Genomic DNA, 23,229 nt, shown 5'->3' with positions numbered 1-23,229 from the left:
GAAAGGGGCCAGAGCGGCGGTGGAACGCGGATTCGGGCCACCACTCCGGGAGCAGAGGCGTCCGAGGGGACGATCAGGCCCTGGCGCCAGGAGCCCCTGCCCGGCTCCGCGTGGCACTTCCGATCCCCAGCCGCCCGCCGCTGAACTCCCCAGCCCCGCGCCCCGCCCCCGGGCGCGCCGCGCCCCCCGCTCCGACCCGCGCCCGGCCCCGCCCCGCCCGGTGTGCCCACCCCCGGCCCGCCCCGCTGCCCCCTCGCCCGGCTCCCGCCGCGTCCCGGAGCGTCACTGAGCCCGCGGACCTACCGGCCGGCAGTTGGCACTGGGGACGGTGGCGCGTCGGCGGCTCCGCTCACCCGCCGGCAGCCTCGGACGCCCGGAGCCAGCGGTGCAGGCGGCGGCGCGCGCGGGGTCCGGAGCGGGCGGGCGGGGAGGAGGCGAGGGCCGGCCGGCGCTCGGACAGCCTCGGGCGCGCTCCAGCCTCGCACGCAGCCGGAGGCTCCGGGCTCGGGCGCCCTGCCGGGCCCGCGTCCCCGCGCGGCCACATGGCTCTACTCTGCGCGCTGCTGTCCTGCCTGCTGCCCTGGCACTGCGCGCTCTGCGCCGCCGCGGGCAGACGGACCCCAGGTGCGTGCGGGTGGGCGCGCGGGGGCCTGTGTGTGCACGCGGTCGGGGCGGCCCGAGGGTGCCCTAGCCCCCGGGGCAGGATTCGAGCAGGGGGGAGACCACGCACACATTCGGGGCTGAGCTGCTTGCTCTTTTCTTCCCCGTTTGCCACCTGCGCTGTCCTGCGATTTCTCTCTTTCTGGCACAAGAGGTAGAGAGAGACCCTGGGAGAAGATTTGGGAACATCAAGTCTTTTCCTAGGGGCTGTGTCTCTTTGTCTCTCTGTGTTTCTCTCTCTCTGATTTTCTGTCCTGTGTGTCTTTCTCTTTCAGAGTCTTCTCTGTCTCCAACTTGTGTGCAGTATGTGTGCAAGTGTGTGTGCATGTGACACAATCAGGCTGGCAGGTGATTGCCTCCCACCGCAGTGAACACTGGGCACTCACACTCCTGCACAGAAACACACTCATATCCTTGGTCTCCCCACAGCATAACATTCTCAAACTCTGCAGTCACACTCTACCCTCATCTTGCAGCATGGGGTACCCTCCTGGTGGTTCTGCTCACGGGGAGGAGACTCTAGTCATTTCAAGGCAGGGTGCCTGCTTATCGGTGAGCCCTGTTCATTTGCTAAAGTGGGACCCCTCATGCAGCAGTCTTGGATGTCCTCTGCTCTAATGGGTAAAACTAGAGAAGAGTTAGCACTCCCTGTCCTATATAACTGCCTTGGGCATGGAGGATTTTCAGGGAACATTATTTTCTATATTTTAGGGAGGCAAGAGATAGAGCTGTGTGGAAATGAAAATTCCTCTCAAACTCATATCCATGAATCACCAGGCATGGAAGCCAGGGAGCTGTCATTCCTGCCCAGCTGGGCTGGGCTCAGGGAGAGCTGTGTGAGGATGGGACAGCTGGCATGTGGCCTGGAGCGTGGGGCCATGACCTCACACTTAGCTCAACCCAAGTGAGCAGGTCACCCCCTGTGTCTCCTTTTATTTTTGAAGATCTATATTTATACAGCTTGAGGCTGGGCCGTGCAGAAATCTCCCCAGTCAGTTGCTTAAAAAAGTTTTCTTTCTAACCTTGGAAAAATAGAAGTATTTCATCCCTCCCCTCTCCAGCCCCACCTTTCTCCTTAAGTGCCCACGATCCCCTGGGTTTCTAGGTGTGTTTTGCCAGCTGCCTTCTTGCGAGCTTGGTGAGGAGGGCCCTACCCCAGCCTGGGCTGGTGACTTCAGCCCTGTTGGGGAGTTTGGGCAAATCTGGCCTTCCCTCTGCCATGGGGGCTTTTGGGGAATTTCAGTCCTTTCCTAGGCAGTGCCCAAGGTTGGAGGGCTCGTTGCTAGTGACAGGACTTGGGCATCATTTGTTTTTCTCCTGCTGAGTTTAAAAAAGACCTGGAGGCTACAGGGAGCAATTTATGTCCACAAAGTACCCGAACACCTTTCATCCAAGTGTGGGAACCCAGGAGCTTAGGAAGCAATGGATGAGAAATGGGTGAACTGGGGCTAAGGGCCCATCTAAGATGACAGTCAGCGTTGCTGCTTCTTCCCTGCCTCTGGGATTTCCAATTCCCCTCACTTCTGCGCATACTACATTGGAGGACTCTTTGTTTACCTCCAACAGAGCTGCACCTCTCTGGAAAGCTCAGTGACTATGATGTGACAGTCCCCTGCAGCACAGACTTTCGTGGACACTTCCTCTCCCATGTGGTGTCTGGACCAGCAGCAGCCCCTTCAGGGATCGTGGTAGTGGATAAGCCACCCACACTACCATCACAGCCCCATCACCTCCGGGTGGCTCGCAGCGCCCTGCAGCCAGAAGGAGGGACCCTGTCGCCTGGCAGGCCGGGGCACTACTCTGTCTACTTCAATGTGACTGTTTTCGGGAAGGAACTGCACTTGCGCCTGCGGCCCAACCTGAGGTTGGTGGTGCCAGGAGCCTCGGTGGAGTGGCAGGAGGATTTTCGGGAGCTGTTCCGGCAGCCCTTGCGGCAGGAGTGTATGTACACTGGAAGTGTCACCGGAATGCCTGGGGCAGCTGTTGCCATCAGCAACTGTGACGGATTGGTAAGGGACAAGCCTCTCATTAAGCTCCCCCTCCCCTAGTCCTTGGCTCCCATGGTCTTCCCTGGCTCTGCTGTGTTTGGGATTCCTACAGGCATATTGTGCAGTCTGGGCCAAGTCAGGGGCTGTGCTGCCTTCCAGAGAGAGCTCTGCATGCCCTGCACGCCCCACCGGCCACCAGGTCCACGCTGTGCCGGGTGTAAAGTGGCTAGGTTGGGATCGTGCCTTCATTTCGTTCATCCCCTCACCGTCCATGAGCCCACCTGGACCACAAGCTACCTGGCTGGGAGCTCTGAGCTAGACAAAAGCAAGGGTGAGAAAGGCAGCCTCTGGGCTCTGACTGCTGGGGTTTGAATCATGGTTGTGCCGCTCACTAGCTGTGAGGGTTTAGATGAGTTAACCTCTCTGTGGTTCTTTCCCTTATGCATAAAATGGGAATTAATTAATTTTGCACAGATTTACTGTTCTAGGTCCTGGGGCTATGATAGTGCCTGAGGCAGACATGGTCCCTGCTCTCATGGAGCTGACATGCTGGTGATAATAATGTGACCTGCCTCACCAGGCCCCGCGTCGGGTGGCTGGCACGTGCCTGGTGTGTGGTCAAGGCTCAGTCAGTGACTGTTATGTTACGTCCTTCCTCTTCTCCTACCCGTCTCTCCTCCGAAAGCCAGCCTGCTCTTCCCTGCCACTCTGCATGGCCCTTTCTTAGGACCCTCTCTCTCCTCTCAGATGCTGGGAGTGCCCCTGCCAGTTGGCTCTGTATTGCAAACCAGAAAGCTGTGGGTGGCTTCTGAATTTCTCACTCTTGCCTGGTGCTGGCTCTTGTTCCCCTCTGTGTGTCATGTCAGGCCCTTGTGAGCTCGCACGGCAGCCTCAGGGCCCTGTTGTGTGGCTCTTTCTATGTCTCCACTTTGCCGGGGACATCAGGTATGAGTGGATGTGTCCCAAGGAAGGACCCACTTGCCCCTCTGCCCTTCAGCTTTGAGAATGGGGAAAGTCAGACAGGGAGGGGGTGGGAAAGAGGGTCCTTCCTCACTGGCAGGGCTGGGAACATTCCTCACTGTCTTCCCATCCTTAACAGGGGTCTTCCTGCCAGTGTCATGGCTGCCTCTATCCAGGCCAGTGCTTCTCAACCGTTTTTTCATTGTCACCCCGCTAAGGAGCTGTTTTAGACATTTCTTTCCCCTAATCATTCCCACCCATGAAATTTTAATACCACAGATATATTGAATATCTGTTACTATATCTGTTAATATGTATGTATGTCTCTGCTTTTTATATATAAAAAGTAATTTTTTTTTTTGCCTTCTTAAGAATTAGTTTTTACCTACTGGAGGTAATTGGTCCCCCACCGAGAGGCGTGGTCTAGGCTGTGGTTGGTTCCCAAAGTTGAACATGTACTAGGATTGCCTGAGCAGAGGTGCAGTCTGCTTCTTGTGGGAAGGAGCCAGGATCTACATCTTTACCAAATGCCCCAGGTGCTCTGATGCAAAGGTTCCACAGAGCAGACTGAGAAACCCAAGTTGTAGGGTCAGTGGGAGAAGGCTAGGACCTTCCCCAGATTTCAGGGTGAGCCTGTGCTGCCAGCCTGCCCTGGCTCCGCAGTTCTGTGCTACAGGAGCCCTTGGTCAGCCTGCTGGCTAGAGTTGTGCTGTGGCCACAAGTCATGGTTGGAAACCCCAAATGATATAAGGACTCATCTAGGGAGGCAGTGTCCATGCAGATAGAAAGACAGAAAGCACTGGTACAGACTGGCAGCTTGACTGAATTCCATGGTGAATTCCTTCTAAAGTCACCATTCAGGTAGACTGGGAGCTCTTCAGTGACAGGGCTGGGGCTGCCACTCGTCTGATTGCCCTCCTGGAGTGAGGCCCGGAGGAGATGCTCAGTAAATGTATGCTGGGGCCCTAAACCAAGGCAGAGTGGATGGTCATCACCGATAATAAGTAACTGTCTACCCCTTTTGCACCCTGAAAACCTCCCTTGTCATGGAACCAGCTCAACACCCCCTTGACAAGTTGTCACTGACTGCTATATGCTGTAGGGAACAGGGCCATAAAGGACCAGCACCCCACGGAGCATGAACACGTGGCCATGCAGTGCACTGAGTGTGATGGCACGTTGTGCTCTGGTCGTTGTGGCTGGCGGATGGGGGAGGTGGGGCTCTTTGGTGGGCCTGGGTCTGGGCATTTTTCAGATGATGTTGCTGACTTTTGGTGGCCTCTAAGTAAGTGTCCTCATTAGCTGTGTGATCTTGGGCAAGTCACTCCCCATCTTTACTCTTCTCATTTGTCTAAAGAGGGGGGCCGCTCTTGATGCTCCCTGACAGATGGAAATTGATTCTGTGTGACATGTTCAGAAGGGGGATCAGGCCTTCCGGAGGCTTGTTCTGCAGCTGATGTGGAACTGAAGCTGCAGGGAGTGGCTTGCCTCAGTCCCCCTGCCCTCAATGGGGGGCAGAAATGGACCTCACTGGGCCAAGCCTTGGGCTGGGCCACTGCTTCCCTCCAGGCCAGTGCTTGTGCCCTGGCTGTCTCCAGAGGCTGGTCCTGAAGTCCAGCATCTGGACGCCTCCCCGGCCAGGCCCCGGGGGTGGTACTCCCTGACTGCTGTCCTTGGGGCTGCCAGCACACACAGCCCAGCACAGAGGCCTCCCCAGGAGGAGATTTCCTCACTCCCATCCCACTCTAGGAAACTGCCCTATGTCCCATGAGCACAAGGGGCTGTGTCACAGTGACCCAGCTGAGCTCAACTTCAGACTCCAAGGCCACGGTGTAGCATTTCTGATAAGCTTTAACTCTGCATCTTCATACGGGTTTTGGATTTTAACCCCATTTTCTCTAACATCTCAAATGCTGAAGTCATTCATTAAAAAAAATTGTACTGAGTGCTGGCCATGGACAAGGTCCACAGGGGGATTATAGGAAAGTGAAAGCAGCGCTGGTTGGTTGCTCAGTTGGTTACAGCGCATGTTATAACACCAAGGTCAAGGGTTCGGATCTGGCCAGCTGTCCAGCTGCCAAAAATAAATAAAAAAAGAAAGGAAGAAAGAGAAAATGAAAGTAACACAAATAACAGCAACAGTAATGAGTCCTTCCCAGGGCCCAGGCATAACCCTTACACTGTCATGTGCATTCATTAACTTCATCCATTTTGTAGATGAGGAAACTGAGTCACAGGGAGGAGATATGGATATAATACAGGTAGCTTCTATCAGCATAGGACTTTATAGTTTACAAATCCCTTTTGCCTCTTCAGTCTCCCCAGGTGTGTGTGCAGATGTTATCACCCCTGTGTTGTACAGATTCAGGTGTCTGTCCTTGAGGAACTTGGATGACAAGAGGGGAGACCCCACTACTAGTGTTAACATTCACTTGTTGGTTTTCCAGAACACAGTGGGGATGGGTACTCAGTAAATGGGGGTGATAATTTTATTTGGTGTCAGAGAAGGTGACATCTGAACTGGGCCTTGAAGGATGGGTAGAAGTTTGCTGTGGCCAGAGGGTGGGAAGGGCATCCTGGGCAGAGAGAAGAGCTTGAGCAAGCGAGTGACAGTGGGACAGAGGGGGAAGCACCTCTCTGCCACACGGGGCTGGGGAGTGGACCCCAGAAGACCTGCTGGGCAGGTAGGCTTTGGTGTGACCTTGAATGAAGGGCAGGGTGAAGAGGGGGTGTGGAGTGGGGATGGGGCAGTCTGCTATCCGAAAGATACTGGGCTGGCAGTTGGGAGACATGGCTGTGTGACTCCTCCTCAGGCCTCAGTGGCCCCCTGGGTGCATCTTGGAGGCTGGAATGAGTAAGCGCAGAGCCCCTTCCAGCTCTGGCATTTGTGCTCTGTGATATGGGGCTGGAGGAGTTTGAAGCCAGGCCACTTTAAAACTACAGCTCGACTTCTCCTTCCCTGGTCGGTGCAGGGGCCAGCTCTGTGCCAGGCCTGGGCTGGGCTGCAGGTTCAGGGAGGAATGAGACCTGTCCCTGAGCTTGGCCCTCATGGCCAAACAAGACTTCTGAACATAACCCCTCTGTGTGGACAGAGACTTGCAGCCATTTGGCATCTTTCCTGCTGAGGTGAGAGGTTTGGTATCTACATGGGTGGCTCAATCCTTATTTCCAACTGGAACCTGCAGCAACCATCACCCCTTTCCACTTCTCCTGTCATCTCATAGAGTTGCTCAGCCGAGGGCACCTGGGACAGACCCTGGGAGGGTTCTGTGTACTGTGGTTAATTCATGCCTGACACTGGACTACAGTATGGACACTTTATCTTGCCTCGTACTGGCTCTTCTGGAGGGCCCTGTGTGTGTCATTGTCACGGCAGAGGTAAGAGGGGGATTGAGGAATGAATAAGCAAGGTCCTTGTGCTGGATGGGTTCATTGGCTAATGGGGACCCAGACTTAAAAGCAGACAAATTATAATCCTATGAGAGGCAGCAGCAGAAAGACCCATTTATTTTGGTTACAGCACCTAGGAAGGCTCCCTGGAGGAGGTGGCACAGCTCCAGACTATTCAAACATTATAAACATGAAAGAAAGTGCCAGCACCCTGGCCAGCAGAGAGAATGACTGACCGCAACAGTCTTGAGGATGTTTGGGGGCAGAAAATAAGGGATGTGGAGGCCCAGTCCTACCTGTAAAGTGTTTTCTTCTGGGGTTGGGGACAACTAGCCTGGGATGCTGTCAGACCTGAGGGTCCCAGACTGGAAGTTTCCAGGTGGCAGCAGTGACCTGACAGGCTGCTCTTCAGAGCCACCAATGCTCTGCACCTGGGAGGAACATGAGGGCCTGGGGTGAGAGCCAGTTTTTTGTGGGTCATGGAGGGGTTGTGGGGTACAGGGATGGGGTCAGCAGACTGGGGTCCCTGCCTCTCGGTAGGACCATGTGCTCACTGCCCATCTAGAACCTGGACCACCAGGCTCCTGAAGGGTTGCTTCCTGGCCACTGTTTATGCCTCCCTGGGTCCTGGGCTTTCTGGGGTGACTGGGGCTTGGCTGCACTGTGCTTTCCCGTTTGCCTTCAGAGCCTTGTGAGTCAGGGCCTGGCACGGAAGCAGCCACACGTGTAAGATTTGTCACCATCTGGTTCCATTTTCCACTCTGCAGACCCTGCATTTTTGATGGGTTATACTGAGTGGACACTGGCAGGCGGCATGGGGAGGGACCAGGGGAGGTAGCCCTGGTGCTCACCAGTGAACAAGTCACAGAAGCTTTTGTCTTTAAAATGGGACCCCGGTGAGGGGAGGGGGTGGGGAGTTGATGCTAAAGGGTAAGGGTTTCTTTCTGGGGTGATGAAAATGCTCTAAAATTGATTGTGGTGGTGGTTGCACAACTCTGTGAATATACTAAAACCATTAAATTGTACACTTTAAGTGGGTAAATTGCCTGGTATGTGAATTGTATCTCAATAAAGCTGTTGTGAAGAGCGAAAGGCCCTGTGAAAGGCGTTGTTAGTAGGAATTATGAGGAGACAGTCTAGGGTGGCAGAAGGTGCGGGCTCTGTTCACGCTGGTGCGGACTCGCTGTGTGACCTTGAGTAAGTTTCTAAGTCTCTCTGTGCTTAGATTCCTCATCTGTAAGGAGGGGAGAAGAGCGACTGTTTGCAGGTTGTTCAGAGATCATGTAAAGCACAGGCTCTGATTTATGGTGGGGCCTTAAAAAATGGGGATTATTTTAGTGTTATTAGTAGTAACATTTATTAATTTTTAACAGTAATTATTACAATAATTATTGATAATGATAAATTCTTCTAATATTGTTAGAGTCCCTTGTATTGCAATGATATGTAGATCATCCGAAGTATCTGACACAAGTCCAAGTCTGAGGCCACCTCTGGTTCCCAGGTTGACCACCTCCTGCCCACCTCTGCTGTAGCACTTTCTAGAATGGGCCAAATGGTGCTTGTTCAGTGCATGGAAGTGTGAGTATTAGACTGGTCTGTAATAACTCCAGACACCTTCTGGGACAGGGGAGTGCTGAGAGGTGCTAAGTGGGACATTCTATTAGTAATTTTGGGGACCTAGCCCAGGGCCAGGCCTTTGACCAGGTCCTAGGGATGCAGGGACAAAACTCAACCCTCTGTTCCTGCACTCTAGAAGCCCACAGTGTAAAGAGAAGGCTGAAATGCACAACAGGTGGTAGAAAACCACGCCGAACGCACTAAACTTCAGTGATTTGTGGGAGTGCAGGGAAGCCTAATGCACTGCATGGGTGGCCCGGAGGTGAGTATTGAGAAGCAGAGGTGCTCAGGGAGGGCTTTCAGGAAAGAGGACTTTTGGGTCAGGTTTTAAAGGATCAGTAGGAGTTTTTAAAGCCGTGGAATAGGAATTGTAGGTGTTGTGCAAGGAAGGAAATCCTGCATCTCTGTAGGATTTGGGAAATGGCTCTCCATGGGAGAGTGCGAACAGTGCAAATACGATTGGAAAATTTCTGCCTCACCATGGAACTTGGACTTGCCCCTGGGGCCACAGGGAGCCACTGGAGGTTTGTAAGCTGGAGTCACATTAGTATTTGGGAAAGATACTAATCTTTCCAGCTTTGATGCTGGTGCACGGGGCAGATTTGCCTGTGACTCATTGGTGTCTTGGTGCCAAACACCTGTCCTTGCCCCGGAGGCTGCTCTTTGATGGCTGAACAAGTGAGTGGGTTGTCCTGGTGGCCCTGTGGCATGCTCCCAGGTCTGCCCCACATTTCACCCCTGTCCTAGGGATGTGGAGTGTGGAGGCCTGGGGTCTCCACTGTGACTGGGCCCCCACTCAAGACATCCAGCTGGTCTGTCTCCTTACGTCTTGACCTGTGGGCCACCTGCCCTCAGATGTCTGTGCCGAGAGACCCTGGGAGGGGCAGGGAGTGCAACAGAGCCTTGTATCTGACCCCATGTTTGTGTAGACTTACCTCCTTGCTGACTCCTCCGGCTTCGTTGGTGGCTCCGGATCTGCAGAACCCCCATCCCCTTCCCCTGCCAGGCTGGTCTTAAATTTGTGCATTTCTCTGAGCACAGGCTGCCCCCTCCCCACCCAGTGGAAGAACAGGAGGTGGAGATTTCAGATGCCTCCAGGAGTAGGTGGGTAACAGGAGAAAGGGAAGAGAGTCAGGTATTTTAAGAGAAATCAGATTATATAGATTTTTAAGTAAAGTGTTCTAATTTTTATGGCAGTGTATTAACCAAACACAGCAGGGCTGTTAGTTAGGGGCCTCGGATTGTCAGTGAATGTCTTAGTCATTTTGTGCTGCTATAAAAAAATACCTGAGACTGGGTAATTTATAAACAACAGAAATTTATTTCTCACAGTTCTGGAGGCTGGAAGTCCAAGATTTGGTGTCTATTGAGGTCCTGGTCTCTGTTTCCTTGTTACTGCGTCCTCTGGAGGGGACAAATACTGTGTCCTCAAATGGCAGAAAAGGTGGGAGGGAAGGAAAAGCAAAAGGGCCTAGCTAGTTCCCTTCAGCCCTTTTATAAGGTCATTAATACCATTTGTGAGGGCTCTAAAGGACCCACCTCTTAATGCTGATGTGACCCCTGGAACCAGACCGCCTGGGCTGAAATCCCAGTTCTGCCTTTTTCATGCTGTGTGACCTTGGGCAGCTAACTAACCTCTCTGTGCCTCAATGTCCTCATCTGTAAAGTGGATCATGATAGTAATCACAGAGCTGCCATGTGTGCAGAGGGCTTAGCACAGCAGTTAGCGCGCTTCAGCTGTTGTTACTAAATGGTGTGGATTTATTGGTTGAGTCTGCTGGGTCTGAGGGCATGGTGGCGGGAAAGAGGATGTTGAGGGTTCCCATGTTTCTGACTGCCACCCCCAGAGGGTTCTCTGGGCCTTCAGCTGGGCAGGCAGAGCCCACGCTGGTCCCAGCCTCACCCAGGCCTGTTAGTTTCAGGGTGCGGCTTGCTCCTTGCCCAGTTTGCATTCTCGCCCCAAACATTCCCACTGGTAGTTTCCAAAGGACAGGATCTGAACATGGTCACCTGTATGTCCCTATGGCCTCAGCACAGTGAGGCCCTGTGGCAGGCCCTCAGTGAATGCTGAGAGAACTGCCTGGGCGAGGGAATGTGGAAGGCTCGCTTTCAGAGATAACATAAACCCCTGTTTGCATCTTTTTACCCTAGTTAGATGAGAGGGGACAGCACCTCTCTTGTCCTCTTTGAGGCTGTCCACCCACTCCAAGGCCAGAGGTGACATGGTGGCATGCACACACCATGTGCCCCCCGCGCCCTGGCAGACAGTGCAGGTGGGCTGTGACAGGCCGTCCCCAAGCCCCCTCCGGCGTGTGTTCACGCGGCCACTCCCCGTGGGCCGAGTGGGCGTGTGAGGGGAACCCGTTTGCCTCCCTGCCCTTGGCACGGCCCTCGCCAGCGAGACTGCCTCCTGGGCCCACACCCTCTGAGAGTGCGAGCTGGTTTATCACATTCACTACTTAGATGACCTGGTTCCCTGAGAAACACTGGGTTCCTCTTGGGAATTTATGTTTGTAGCATGCAAACAAGAACAAACTCTTCAGAGAGAACGGAGCTTCTCATGACCTGCCAGGGAGACTGTGGGTCTTCAGTGTGGCAAGTGTCCTGCTTCCTGGTTGTAGGGCGTGAGGGCTTGGGGGCTGCAGGCAGGGGCAGTGCTCAGCATGGAGGTGCCTTGACACCAGCCAAATCCTAGGAGGTGGGCAGCTCAGGCTTTCCTGGGGAGACAGGCAGCATGGGGAAACTGAGTTACTATCAGTTATGCACAGCTGTGTAATAAAGCAGCCTAGAACCTAGGAACTTAAAACAACAACCACAACGTGTTCTTCCTCACAGTTCTGCAGGATGGCCAGACAGTTCCCCTCCTGGTTGCTTCCTGGGCTCTCTCACATGGCTGCGTTCAGCTGGGGGTGGGCTGGGCTGAGCGGCCAAGCTGGCCTCGTTCATATGCCCAGTGTGGTGCTGGTGGTTGGCTGTGTGGCCTCAGTTGTCCCCTGTGTGGCCTCTCATCTCCCAGTAGGCAAGACTGGCTTCTCTCACAGCAGTGTCAGAGTAGCATTCCAGGAAGGGGCGGGGGGAAGCTGTAAGACCCTTTAAGGCCTAGCCTCGGGAGTTGCATAATGTCACTTCTGTGCATTCTTTTGGTCAAAATGATCCACAAAGCCAGATGAGATTGTTCAAGAGTGGGGAAATGGACTGCATCTCTTGAGGGGAGGAACAGCCGTCTCACTGCAAAGAAGCTTTGCACAGGGACAGGAATGGTTGCAGCCATCTTTGCAAACATCCTTCCATACTGACCCTTGGTAAGTGATTTGACGTCTCCGAGCCTCAGTTTCTGCATCTGTAAAGTGGGTGTCTCTGCCTTGTAGTTTTGTTGATTAGAAATCATACAATTAAAGTGCTTCCACAGTGCCTGGAACAACAAAAGGTGGCTTTTATTATTATCGTCGCTGATGTCTTAGATTAAGTAAGAAACTGAGGCAGGATCTGCAGTAGGCTCTCTCCAGACCTCTAGGCGCCTACCCTGAGCTCCTCCTCCTGCTTCTCAGGGCCCTGTCCTGTCTGGGCCACTGTCTGTCTGAGTGGAGTACCAGGCCCTGGGTCCTGGGTGGCTTTCCAGTCCTTGAGGCTGTCTGATCTTGCAGAGTCTCACTTTCCTTGTCTCCCCACGCCATGCCTTGCTGTCTGCCCTGGATTAATAACTTATTTATGATATGGAATAAAAGCCAGACATCACCTCACTGCCGCTCCTCTGGAGCAGAGCTGGCCTCCCATTCCAGCGAGGGCCGGTTTTAGTTTTCTTCCTCGGCATCTTTGGGCAGTGGCAGGAGGAAGGGTGGCCTCTGAGCTGGTGAGAGTGGTGGGGGCTGTGCATGTCTTTTCCTCTGCCTCCCAGCTTGGTGTGGCGGAGGCCCAGGGTGGGCTCCCAGTGAGGGCCCATGGAATTTCCGCCTTCCTTTTCTTTCCACTGGAAAGTTCCCAAACCATTTGCCAGGCCTGGCATTCGATTTTCAGCATGTGGGACTGGCCCCGGCCTTCAAAGAAACAACAACGACAACAATAATGATATTTACAGGCTGCCTCATGCTTGGCAGCACCAAGGGCTCCCCACCAACATGAGCTCTGTCGTCTTCGGATGCGCCTCGCGTTATGGAAACCTCCTGCGGTAAACCTCGGCTCAGCGTACTTTCCACGGTTCACCCTGACTCTGGCCTGAGCTGCAGACTGCTGTGGCTGGAAGAGGCTTTGGGGGCATCTAGATCCCCTCTTCATCTTCCAACCGAGGAGAGAGAGGCTCAGGGAAGAGAAGAGACTCACCCAGGGTCAGGCAGCAGCAGGAGAATGCCATGTCAGGGCTGGATGCAGTCCAAGGTCGCTGACACCCAGTCCCTGCTCCTCCCAGGATCCCACGCAGTTCTCCTGAGTCAGTAGAAGTGGACCAAGTAAATGTGAATAGTGACTCAAGGTCAAACTGTGTGATGTCCAGTGATACGGTAGCTGTGGCAATAGCTTCAGAGTGATGGATGCTCAAGCAGTTGCTACAGTGGTGGCCCCATCTGGGGCAGGGGGCCTCCTGGGAGCCCTTGGGCCTGGCAGGTGCACAGTAAGGCTGTTTATGAGGCTCCCACTGTGAGGGGGGCACCGCTCAACTTCTACATGCTGTTGTCTTCCCTAAAACTTGGAGACCAGCTAAGAAAAAACAGATGTAAATGGCCCAGTTAATGGGATTTGAAGTTCAAATGGACCCTTGGCCTGAGTCACCATTGCCACTGTTTTATCCATTTTCAAAATATTGGAAGGGGAGTGGGCTGCTGTTATGTACACATTACATGTCATGGAATATTTTAAAACCCTGCAGTGTAGTTTTCTTCTGCTTTCTGTAAAACAGCTGATAGGGTGCTAGAACAGGCCCCTTTAGAGCAATGCCTGAAGGTGAGATAGCTTGTCAGGACACAGTTGGTCTGAATGCATGCCCTGTTCTCGACGGGTTGCTGAAGGCCTTTGTCAGACTTTGCTTTTAAGCCAACCACATATTTACACCTCTGATCTTGCCAGAAAAAGCCTGTGCCCCCAAGTCCCCCCCAGGTCCCCCAGCAGAGGTTCACTTCCATCCCTTGAGGCTGGCAGGAGCCCACACTCCAAATTAGCTCCTCCAGCCCAAAGAGGCCTTGTGTCCCATGGCCTGGCAGACTGCTGGCCTGGGTGTGCTGAGCACTAGATATTTTGTCACCTCATAATTCATAGTCCTTGGAGGGGAGACTCTTGGTAAAACATGCCGTCTTCTGGTCCACAGCTACAGTTGTGGGAAGCAGATCTCTCATAAGGGTGATATGCCCAAGGGCTGGACCCAAAGGATGCTTGTTTAAGTTGGTTTCATTCCAAAGTCTGCCTCGTGGCGTCAATCAGTTCTTGTCCCCCTGAGCTCACGTCTCGAAGACGGACAGAGATATCTGGACAGGGATAGAGCACCCACCAGTAGCCACTGGAGTGAGCTTGGAGCTGAGCTGGAAGGGCGGTCCTGGCAGAGCTCACAGCAGGGGCAGAGGTGTGGAGGCCCGTGTGAATGTGGACAGCTCCAGGTAAGGAACAGGTCCTCTGTGGCTCCGCTGTGAGATTCTGAAAAGGAAGCAAATGGGGCTTCATAAGAATAAGGAGCACTGGGGTGGTGTGAGCCACCTCCTATCTCTCCGGGAGGATGGTGACAGTCTCCTTAACTGATCTCCTTTGCCCACTGCAGTCTATTCGCCAATGGCAGCCAGAACAGTCCTGTTCAATCCAGGTCCTCCCATGATACAAGATACTCCACAGGGACGTCTGGCCACACCCTGGGTGACCATCCCTCCTCCCAGCCCTCCTACTGCCCTCAGCTTCCCTAGGCTTTTTTTGCTAACATATCACCTCCCTGATGACCTTATTTAAAATTTCAAACCCCAGTCCTCTCTACTCCTCTGCTTAATTTTTCTCCGTTGCTATATCCAGTTGATCTGCTGTATTTCTACTTATTGTCTGTCTCACCCATCGGTCAAATGCTAGCTGCATGTGAAGAGGAATTTTGGCTGTGTCCCCAGCACCTAGAAATTGGCCACCCAGTCATTATATGATGAATGAATGAATGAGTGGTATTACAGGCAAAGCAAAACTGCAGAGACATCATGAGCATGTCGAGTGAGTAGGGAGCCTGGTGGACAGGCCTAGTGGCTGCAAGGTGGGTGATTGTGTGCTAGGGACCAACAGACAAGCTTTGGGGAGGTGTCAGAGTTCTGAGAAATCTGGAACACATGCTGGTGGGGCTGGTCCCTGGTCAGGAAGGACAGTCATGTGCCACATATACCACTCTTTCTGGTTAACAGTGTTTCGCCTGCTCCTCCCACCCTTGGCAGGAGGAGACTGGTGATGCCTGGGGGGTCCGTGTGTGGTTGGGAGCCACTCCTGGGGCTAGTGCTGAGCCAGCCCAGGAATTCAGGTGTCTGGATTCAGACCTGTCTTCATTCTCCTGTGCTTCTTTGCCTTCCACAGGAAACTTTCTTCTTGGACACCACCAAATCTGTCACTCACTACAGACCTGGGCATGTGTCAGACTCAGTGATAAACACTTTATGCATGATCTCACATGGGGGCTGGTTTAAAACCAAGTCAGCCCCTTCTGGACCAGGCTGCTGTAGGGCTCGATCAGAGGGGAAGCCTGGTGGGACAGTGACCTGCTGTGCCCTCTGTCAGGCTGTGGGACTGGCTGCATATTTTCCTTGGTGCTGCCCGCCCCACCTCTGTCCGCTGGCTTGCATCTGAGCCATAGGGTTCAGCCTGCAGGACCTCGGTGCAGACTCAGCCCAGGGCCTGGCAGCCATACCGCCTCCTGGCACTCGAGAGTTGCTTCCTGTCTCCTCGTCCCGAAGCCATGCTACTGCCAGGACTCAGGGCCAAGCAGGAGGCCAGGCGGAGCTCCTGTCCCAGGCCAGGTGGGCTATGGTGGTGACAGAGGGGGGAGTCTAACAGCCACGTGGCTCCTGGGCATGGGGAATGGAAACTGGGTGGCGGCCGGCCTGGCAAGGCCTGCCCTGACTGTGGCTGGGCTCCAGGGTGGTGTGTAGCAGCAGGCGAGGCTCTGAGCACCTGCAGGTATGAGCCCTGCCCTGCCAGGGACCAGGACCCGTGCCTTCAGGGGGGCGGTGGGTAGAAATAAAAAGCCACCACTCTTCCATGAAGAACATTTTCCAAGCTTTTAATGACCTGAGCGACTGTTCTCCAAGGTGCTGGAGGACAGAGTCCATGGCTGCCTTCGTCATCCACATGAGCATAGAGGTGCTGCTGCTAACCGTCCCCACTCTCTGCACCGTGTTCTCCCTGCCCCTGCCCAGGCCTGCCCCACCCCTAGTCCACACCTACTTGGGGGCAATTTTGGCAAATTATTCCTACAGATGAGTCGCACCTGTGGGGAGGGGGTGGCTAGTTTCTGAGATAGCACCAAGGCTCAGATCACGAGTGGTCTAGATGGCCACTGGTCTGGCTCAGCCTGGGGCAGTGCTTCTGTTTCAGAAGAATACAATAGCCCAGCCTGCCTGGACTCCCCCCCTCAGGGCACGTACTTGTCCACTCAGTTCCTCTCTTTCTGGCCCATTTCCTGCAGTAGGACCAACTGACTCTGGTTGAATACCCCACGTGGCTACTGTCCTCTTTGTGAAATACAGATGATCCCTTAACCATTCCTTTTGGTGCCATTCCATTGCTTGGAAGCCTCTAGAGTTTAGACGAGGGGTTCTCTGCCCTGGCTGCGCACCAGAACTACGTGGGCAGCTTGGAGAACACACTGATGCCCAAACCCCACCCACTGAGATTTGATTTCACTGGTCTGGGGTGTGACCTGGGCTGCAGGAGTTTTGCAAATTTCCCAGGTGATTTGAGTGAGCATCTAGGGGTGACAACTAGTGCCGCAGCCTCCTGGAAAGTCTACTTTGTGTGTGTGACAGGGAAGCTGGGTCAGGTCATAGGGGAGAGCAGGAGGGCCAGGCCGAGGGAGGAAGTGAAGGAAAGGACCCCCATCCTGCAGTGGGCCAGGCCATTCCTTATCTCATTGTATCTTCCCAGCAGCACTTTGGCTTCAGATGTGGAAACTGAGGCTTAGAGAGGGCCTGTGTAACCAGCTGCGCTGGAAGCCCAGGTGTTTCACTGCCCGGAGTGACCTCTACACCACTTTGCAGGAAGTTGGATGATAGAAAAGAAGGGTTACCTTGTATTTGTTTCCTTTTCTTTCAACTTTGGTTTAGGGGCAGGGAGTTATACACTTATTACCTGCTCATTGTAGCAGGCAGACATTCTGTGCAGAACAGGCTTGCCTTTTGAGATAAGGAAATCATAAACAAGTTAGAGAATACCTAAAGGTTTAAGGAGAAGGAAATTGCCTACAATTTCACCATCCAGACAACATTTTCACCCAGCCTTTTGTCTGCCCGTGTTCTTTTTCCCATTTACCACCCTCTACCAGTCTCTTTTTCTTGGTAAGGACTTTTATCCTTAGGATGCTTGACTGCTGTTATTTTTCTCTTGGAGATTTCTTTCCATACAGGCAGCGGATCTGAGTAGGTCTAAGCCAGGCCATGGTGGAGCCAGGAGTTGGAAACAAACTTCCTTTGGTTCCAGAATATTGCTCCCAGCACTGAACCCCACAGGGGCTCCCGGCATACTTGAATGAGGATGATAATCACAGCAGCAAATGCAAACGCTTACGGAACCCTCGCTGCGTGGGAGTGGCTAGTCTGGGTGCCCTGTGTACATTACTGTCTTGGAGCAAACCTACAGACAGGCACTGTCATAGTCCTGAAGCACAGGGGTGTTAGGTAATTTGTCCAAGATTACGTGAGTTGAGAGTGGCAGCGTCAGGATTTGAACCCAGTGATTCTCTGGCCCCAGGGTCCCTGCATTTACCCACCACCCACCACACTGCTGCTCTCCTGAGAAGGATTCTTGCTGCAAATGGCCTGGGCCCAGCAAGACCTCAATCGTCTTTCTCCCGGCACCTCCCAGGGTGTGGGGCCTGCAGGGGTCATGACCCCTGGAACGGAGGCCAAGCGGTCATCCCAGATAAGCACCTCCAGCAGGGGGAGGCTCTCTGCTTCCTGGTGTTTCTTCCGCGGCTTCTGGCCTATTCCTGGGGCATGGCAGAGCATGCCAGCTGAGGACAAGCCTGGGTTTTTGGCTCCATCCGCCAAGGGCTGCTTCTTCCTGCCTGTCCCCATGGCTGCAGCTCGGTCTGAATCAGCTTTCAGACTTTCCTTGGCAGCCCTGGCCTCCAGCAGAGCTCTGTGGCTTGGGGCTTCCACATCGGGTTTGAATCATGTGGACTCAGCGTGTGCAGGCTTCCCTCTGAGCCACGCTGACTCACGCTTCTGTGCAGGGCAGCCTGCATGCGGCTCGTCTCCCCGGTGTCTCATCTCCCCGAGTGTGCATCTTCTTCTTTGTTAGCAGCTTTATTCAGGTCTGATTCACATACATGTGATCCACACGTTTAAGGTACACAATTCCATGGTTTTACTATATTCATAGATATGTGTGACCATCACCACAGTCATTTAGAACATTTAATTCTTTAGAACATTTTTATCAGCTCAAAAAGAAACCTTTTACCCTTTAGCTATCACCCCTTAATCCCTGATTACCCCAGTCCCTAATCTACTTTCTGTCTGCATAGATTTCCCGTTCTGGACTTCTGTATGAATGCAATCATGTCATACGTGGTCTTTTGTGACTGGGTTCTTTGACTTGGTATAATGTTTTCTAGGTTCATCCGTATTGTAGTACTTTATTCCTTTTTATGGCTGAATCATATTCCATGGTATGGGTATACCACATTTTGTTAGTCCATTCTTCTGTTGATGGGCATTCGGGTTGTTTCTACCTTTTGGCTACTATGCATAATGCTGCTATAAACGTTCATGTACAAGTTTCTGTGTGGATGTATATTTTCATTTCTCTTGGGTGTGTACCTAGGGGTGGAATTGCCGGATCATGTGGTAATTCTGTGTAATTGTTTGAGGAATTGCCAGACTGTTTTCAGAGAGGCTGCTCCATTCTGCATCCCACCGGCAATGCACGAAGTTTCCAGTTTCTCCACATCCTTGCCAACACTTGTCTGACTTTTTGATTCTAGCTACCCTAGTGGGTGTGAAATAGTATTTCATTGCAGTTTTGATTTTTATTTCCCTGATGACTAATGATGTTAAACATCTTCTCATGTGTTTATTGGCCATTTGTGTATCCTCCTTGGAGAAATGTCTATTCAGCTCTTTTGCCCATTTTAAACTGGGTTATCTTTTAATTATTCACTTGTTGGAGTTCTTTATAAATTACAGATACAAGTCCCTTCCCAGGAGGGCAGAGGCTGGTCTCGTGTGTCTTTTTGTGTTCTTCACCCCACCTCCATCAAGCCCGGAATGCAGTAGATACTTCATACAGACAGACGGACCTGTTGAGGAAGGAGGCCACCTTGAAAAGTCCTGGCAAGAGCAGAGTGGTGGTCGCAGGGTGTGTGGGGTGTGTGGGGTGGGGCTGCCCTGCTAACTTGTCATGAATCAGAGGCCCAGGATGACCCATCAGAGGGTTACACTGGGTGCTGCTTTCAGCTGGACTAAGTTTGACAGAACCACCATGGGTTGGGGGACTGGAAAAGACCCAGATCCCTGGCCCCACTTCTGCCCCTCCATTTTTGGCTTGAGCAACTGGATAAAAGGTGGTGCCATTTGCTGAGATGGGGAAGACAAGGGAGGAGTAGATCTGGGAGTCAAACCCAGAACTGTGCTTTAGAGTTTGAGAGGCCCAATGGAGATCCAGGTCTCTATCAAGGAGGCTGTTGGATAATCATACAAGGAATTCTGGGAGGAGTCAGGGCTGGGTGTAACTTGGGAGCTATCTGCAGACACATGGTATTTAAAGCCATGGAACTGGGGCAATGCCCAGGGACAGTGTGTGGTTAGAGGACCCACGTGAGACCAGGACAAAGAAGTTATTGCTGGCTTTGGCCAGATGGTGGTCACAGGTGAGCAGTTTCCAGGAAGTGGTGGTTCTAGAAGGCCATTTGGGGTGGGTAGAGGAGAGGTCTGCTCACAGACACAGGGAGTGTACACAAGTCTTTCTGCTGGGGAGGGAAGCAGAGACCTGGGGCAGTAGCTGGACAGGGATGGGAGTTTCCACATGGGATATACCGGAGTGCACTTGGATGCCAATGGGAATGGTCTCACAGGTGGGGAGAGGATGAGGATGCTGAGAAGAGGAGTTCCAATTGCAGAGGCTGAGTCATTGGGGAGGTGACAGGGAGGGGACCCGGAGCACAGGGTGGAGGGGCAACGTCTAGCCACAGGAGGGGAGGGAGGACTATTCACAACAGGGTAGTGCAAGCCTTGAAGGAGGCGGTGGAGGTGGGGCAGTGTTGCAGGTGGGGACCATCCGGGAGAACTGGAACCCAGAGGTGACAGGGAGGAGCAGTATCACCCTGGCCAGCGTCGTGCTCACGTGAGCTGTGTGGGCACCTGTGTGTGCGGTCTCCATCACTGTGTAGGTGGACAGTTGGGCTGAACCAGGGCTGAGAAGCTTATTCTGGGAGAGCAGGATGGAGGGAGGGGGTGACAGCGTGTGGGTGTTCACAAGAGAATTATCGGGCTTGTAGACCAAGAGGCCCAAGGTGGCGGAAGGGAAGGAGATGCTGAGGTAGTAGAGGGTTGTAGCAGCCCTGTGGTCTAGGGAGGGAGCATGGTAGGCCGTGGCTGGGGATGGTGCCTGTGGACGCAGGTTGCTGGGTCGGGGCGGAAGCAGCCACTGCTTAGGAATCTGGTGGAAGGCATGTCTGATCTTCTTGTGTATCACCCCAGTCTCCAGTTGCTGGGTTTTCTTTGGTTTCCTGCAGTGGAACAGTTTCAAGCTGCATTTGCTGGAAGCCTAGAACCTAAGACGGCACAGTTGGGTAAGGGTTGTCCGTGGCAGTAAAACCCTCGTGATGGAATTTTCAGAACGAGTCCAGGCCTGAGAATGTACTCTCCTTGGGAGGTAGTGGGATGGTTGGCTGGGACGTGGCCTGTTCTACTTCTTTCTCCTCTTGGGAGGACCCAGATAGACTCACCTTGGAAGGGGGAAGAGGAGACCTGGCCCACCCTTCAGCTGGATCCACTGGAGCTGCCATCTTAGAATGGGCCCCTCTTCTGGGCATTTGGTGAAGGCCTGTGAGTTTGAGGGGGCAGCAAGGGGGCTCAGGATCCCCATCTTCCATAGTGCCTACAACTGTCCTCTCAGAACCAAGCCACTTGCACCTGTCTTGACCCCAGCCTGGGACCTTGCTTGTTGTCTCTGCGCCTGGCCTGGCACAGATAAATCTCTGCCCATGCCCAGCTTGGATTTTTGCTCCATCTGAGAACACGTTTTCCACCCCTTGGGGATTTCTCCCATGGTCTCCCTGGAGATCTGTTTGTTGGCTTGATGTGTCCTTGCCTCCCAACTTAAAAGCACGTATATGCAGTTAGAAACATATTTATACATACACATGCATACAAACATACTAATTTCAAAACAATTTGGCTTCAATTATCTGCTAAAGTATTTGGGACCTCACCCTGATAGTAGATAGCTATTGGGACCAACTGAACTTGCTCAGTTATGGCCCATGGCAGGATGCCAGGTGATTTCAAAGCCAGCACTCCCATCCCCAGTTGTCATCTGACCATGTCTTTTTCAGGTGCCCTGGAATTACACTCTGGATTTGGGGGCTTCCCCTGAGGGGAACCTGGTCTGGAAAATCTCAGCATAGCCTGGAAGCCTCTCGATGAAAAGGCAGCAGAAGGTGTCACCTTTGCAACCAAAACAACGTCACCAGCCACATTGGAAAATTCAAACAGTCCTTTCTCTCACCCCCACCAGGCATCCACACACCTCCCGGGAAAGGCACCTCAGAAGCAGCCACATTAAAGGGAGTTTAGAAATGGTGGAGGTGGTCAGGCGTGCACATTGGAAGGTTTCCATTTGGAGAAATTGGCTGAGGGCCTATGTGGCATGTGGCTTGACTGGATGTAATCAGTGATTCTTTGTTTTGTTTTTATTATGTGAAGAACCTTTCTATTATATATTTCCTACTTATTTACAGTTTGCAAAAAAAATAAGGTAGGAGTAAAAACAGCCACGGCTGACATTTATTTTCCAGCCTCCCAGAATTTATTTCCCCCTTTTTTCTTCATTTCTTATACAGAAATTTGATTGGATTTTAGTGCTTGAAAATTAGCCACCACTTTTCAGAAATATAAACATCTCATAAATTGAGAGACAGGAACAATTTACTGAGGAGGCAGAGAGCCAGAAAGTTCTCGTTGCCAATCTGTCTACCCTGCATGGTGCCTGCTTTCCTGGCCAGAGCAGAGCTTCAAGGGGACTTGGGCCAAACCTCTCATTGTGTGGATGGGGAAACCAAGGTCTGTGGGGAAGGGACAGGGCTGTCCTGCCTCCTGATCTGTGGCCAACCTTGCCTTCCCATTCTCTCTCCAGGAGGAGGGTCTCCGAGGCCTGGGGAGGCTGGGGGCCCGGACCTGGACAAGAACTGCCTGTCAAGGCTTGGGAATCATACATAAAATGTGATAAGGATAGTGTCTGAGGAGGTTCTGCCCTTGATCCCTTGGGGGCTGGTGGGATCCACTGTTGAAAAGAGATTTAGAAACTTATTTCCCAGGTTGCATATTACAGGGCTTAGGTTTAGCTCCTTTGTCCTCAACAGTTAACTGGGGTGGGGAAAGGCAGATTCTTTAACCCTTCCCTAGGGAGAGGCCTGAGGGAGTGGAGGCTGGACCAGACCCAGGATTGTGGGGGCTCCACTTCTGGTGGAGAAGAGCTGTGGGTGTGATGAGAATGATTTGGGTGGGGGTGAGAATCCTTTTAGGCTGAGAAGCAGGCCGTCACCTAGGGAGTGGGTGGGGACCGTTCCTCTTATCCATGAGGGGAGATGGACTGACTTCCATGGGAGGGTTTTGCCCAGAGGTGGAAAGTGAGCATCTTGCTCTGCAGGGTCAGAACAGACCAGAGGCCCAGGGATTTGCAGATAGTACTAGGAAAGAATGTTGCCTTGTGCCAAGTGGCCCCCAAGGGCACAAGCAGGCCCAGGGATGACCTGAGGTAATACAGCATGGTAGTTATGAGCCACAAAGAGCTGGGCTCCTGTTCTAGGGCTGACACTCACTGGGTGACTTCAGGCAAGTTACTTAACCTTTCTGAGCCTCTATTTCCTTATCCATGAAATGGGAGTAATAATATCAGTGCCTACCTCACAGGGCTGTAAAGATGAAATGAGATAATATATGTAAATTAAGTGGCAGGTGCTATTATTAATAACAGTGACAATAAGGCTGTTTATAAAGGATGGAACGTAGGGAAATGTGCTTCAGCTCAATAAAATGTTAGGAGCGTTCCTACACAAAATACAACAGTTTTGTGGTTTCAGTTACCCACGGTCAACTGTGGTCCGAAAATGTTAAATGGAGAATTCCAGAAATACGTAATTCATAAGGTTTAAACTGCATACTGTTCTGAACAGTGTGATGAAATTTCGTGCCATCCTGCTCTGTCCCGCCCAGGACACAAATTATCCCTTTGT

General features: G+C 52.7%; 1 protein-coding gene across 8 annotated transcripts in view; it reads left to right on the top strand.

The window, feature by feature from the left end:
- The first annotated feature begins 396 nt into the window (after nucleotides 1–396).
- ADAMTS14 (ADAM metallopeptidase with thrombospondin type 1 motif 14) overlaps nucleotides 397–23,229 on the top strand; it is a 101,257-nt gene continuing 78,424 nt past the window's right edge. For 7 of the 8 annotated variants that reach the window (XM_063101823.1, XM_063101821.1, XM_063101820.1 and 4 more), the window contains exons 1-2: nucleotides 397–624; nucleotides 2,227–2,669. In XM_063101823.1, the coding sequence (XP_062957893.1) occupies nucleotides 543–624; nucleotides 2,227–2,669 (525 nt within the window). In that variant the 5' untranslated portion in view covers nucleotides 397–542. Of the gene's footprint in view, nucleotides 625–959; nucleotides 1,009–2,226; nucleotides 2,670–23,229 lie in introns of those variants that run through there. The other variant, XM_063101822.1, reaches the window with a different exon arrangement.

This window comes from Cynocephalus volans, chromosome 7, assembly GCF_027409185.1.
Source record: "Cynocephalus volans isolate mCynVol1 chromosome 7, mCynVol1.pri, whole genome shotgun sequence".
Taxonomy (NCBI): domain Eukaryota; kingdom Metazoa; phylum Chordata; class Mammalia; order Dermoptera; family Cynocephalidae; genus Cynocephalus; species Cynocephalus volans.
Note: the sequence above shows the minus strand (reverse complement) of the source record. Positions and strands in the feature narration are given on the sequence as shown.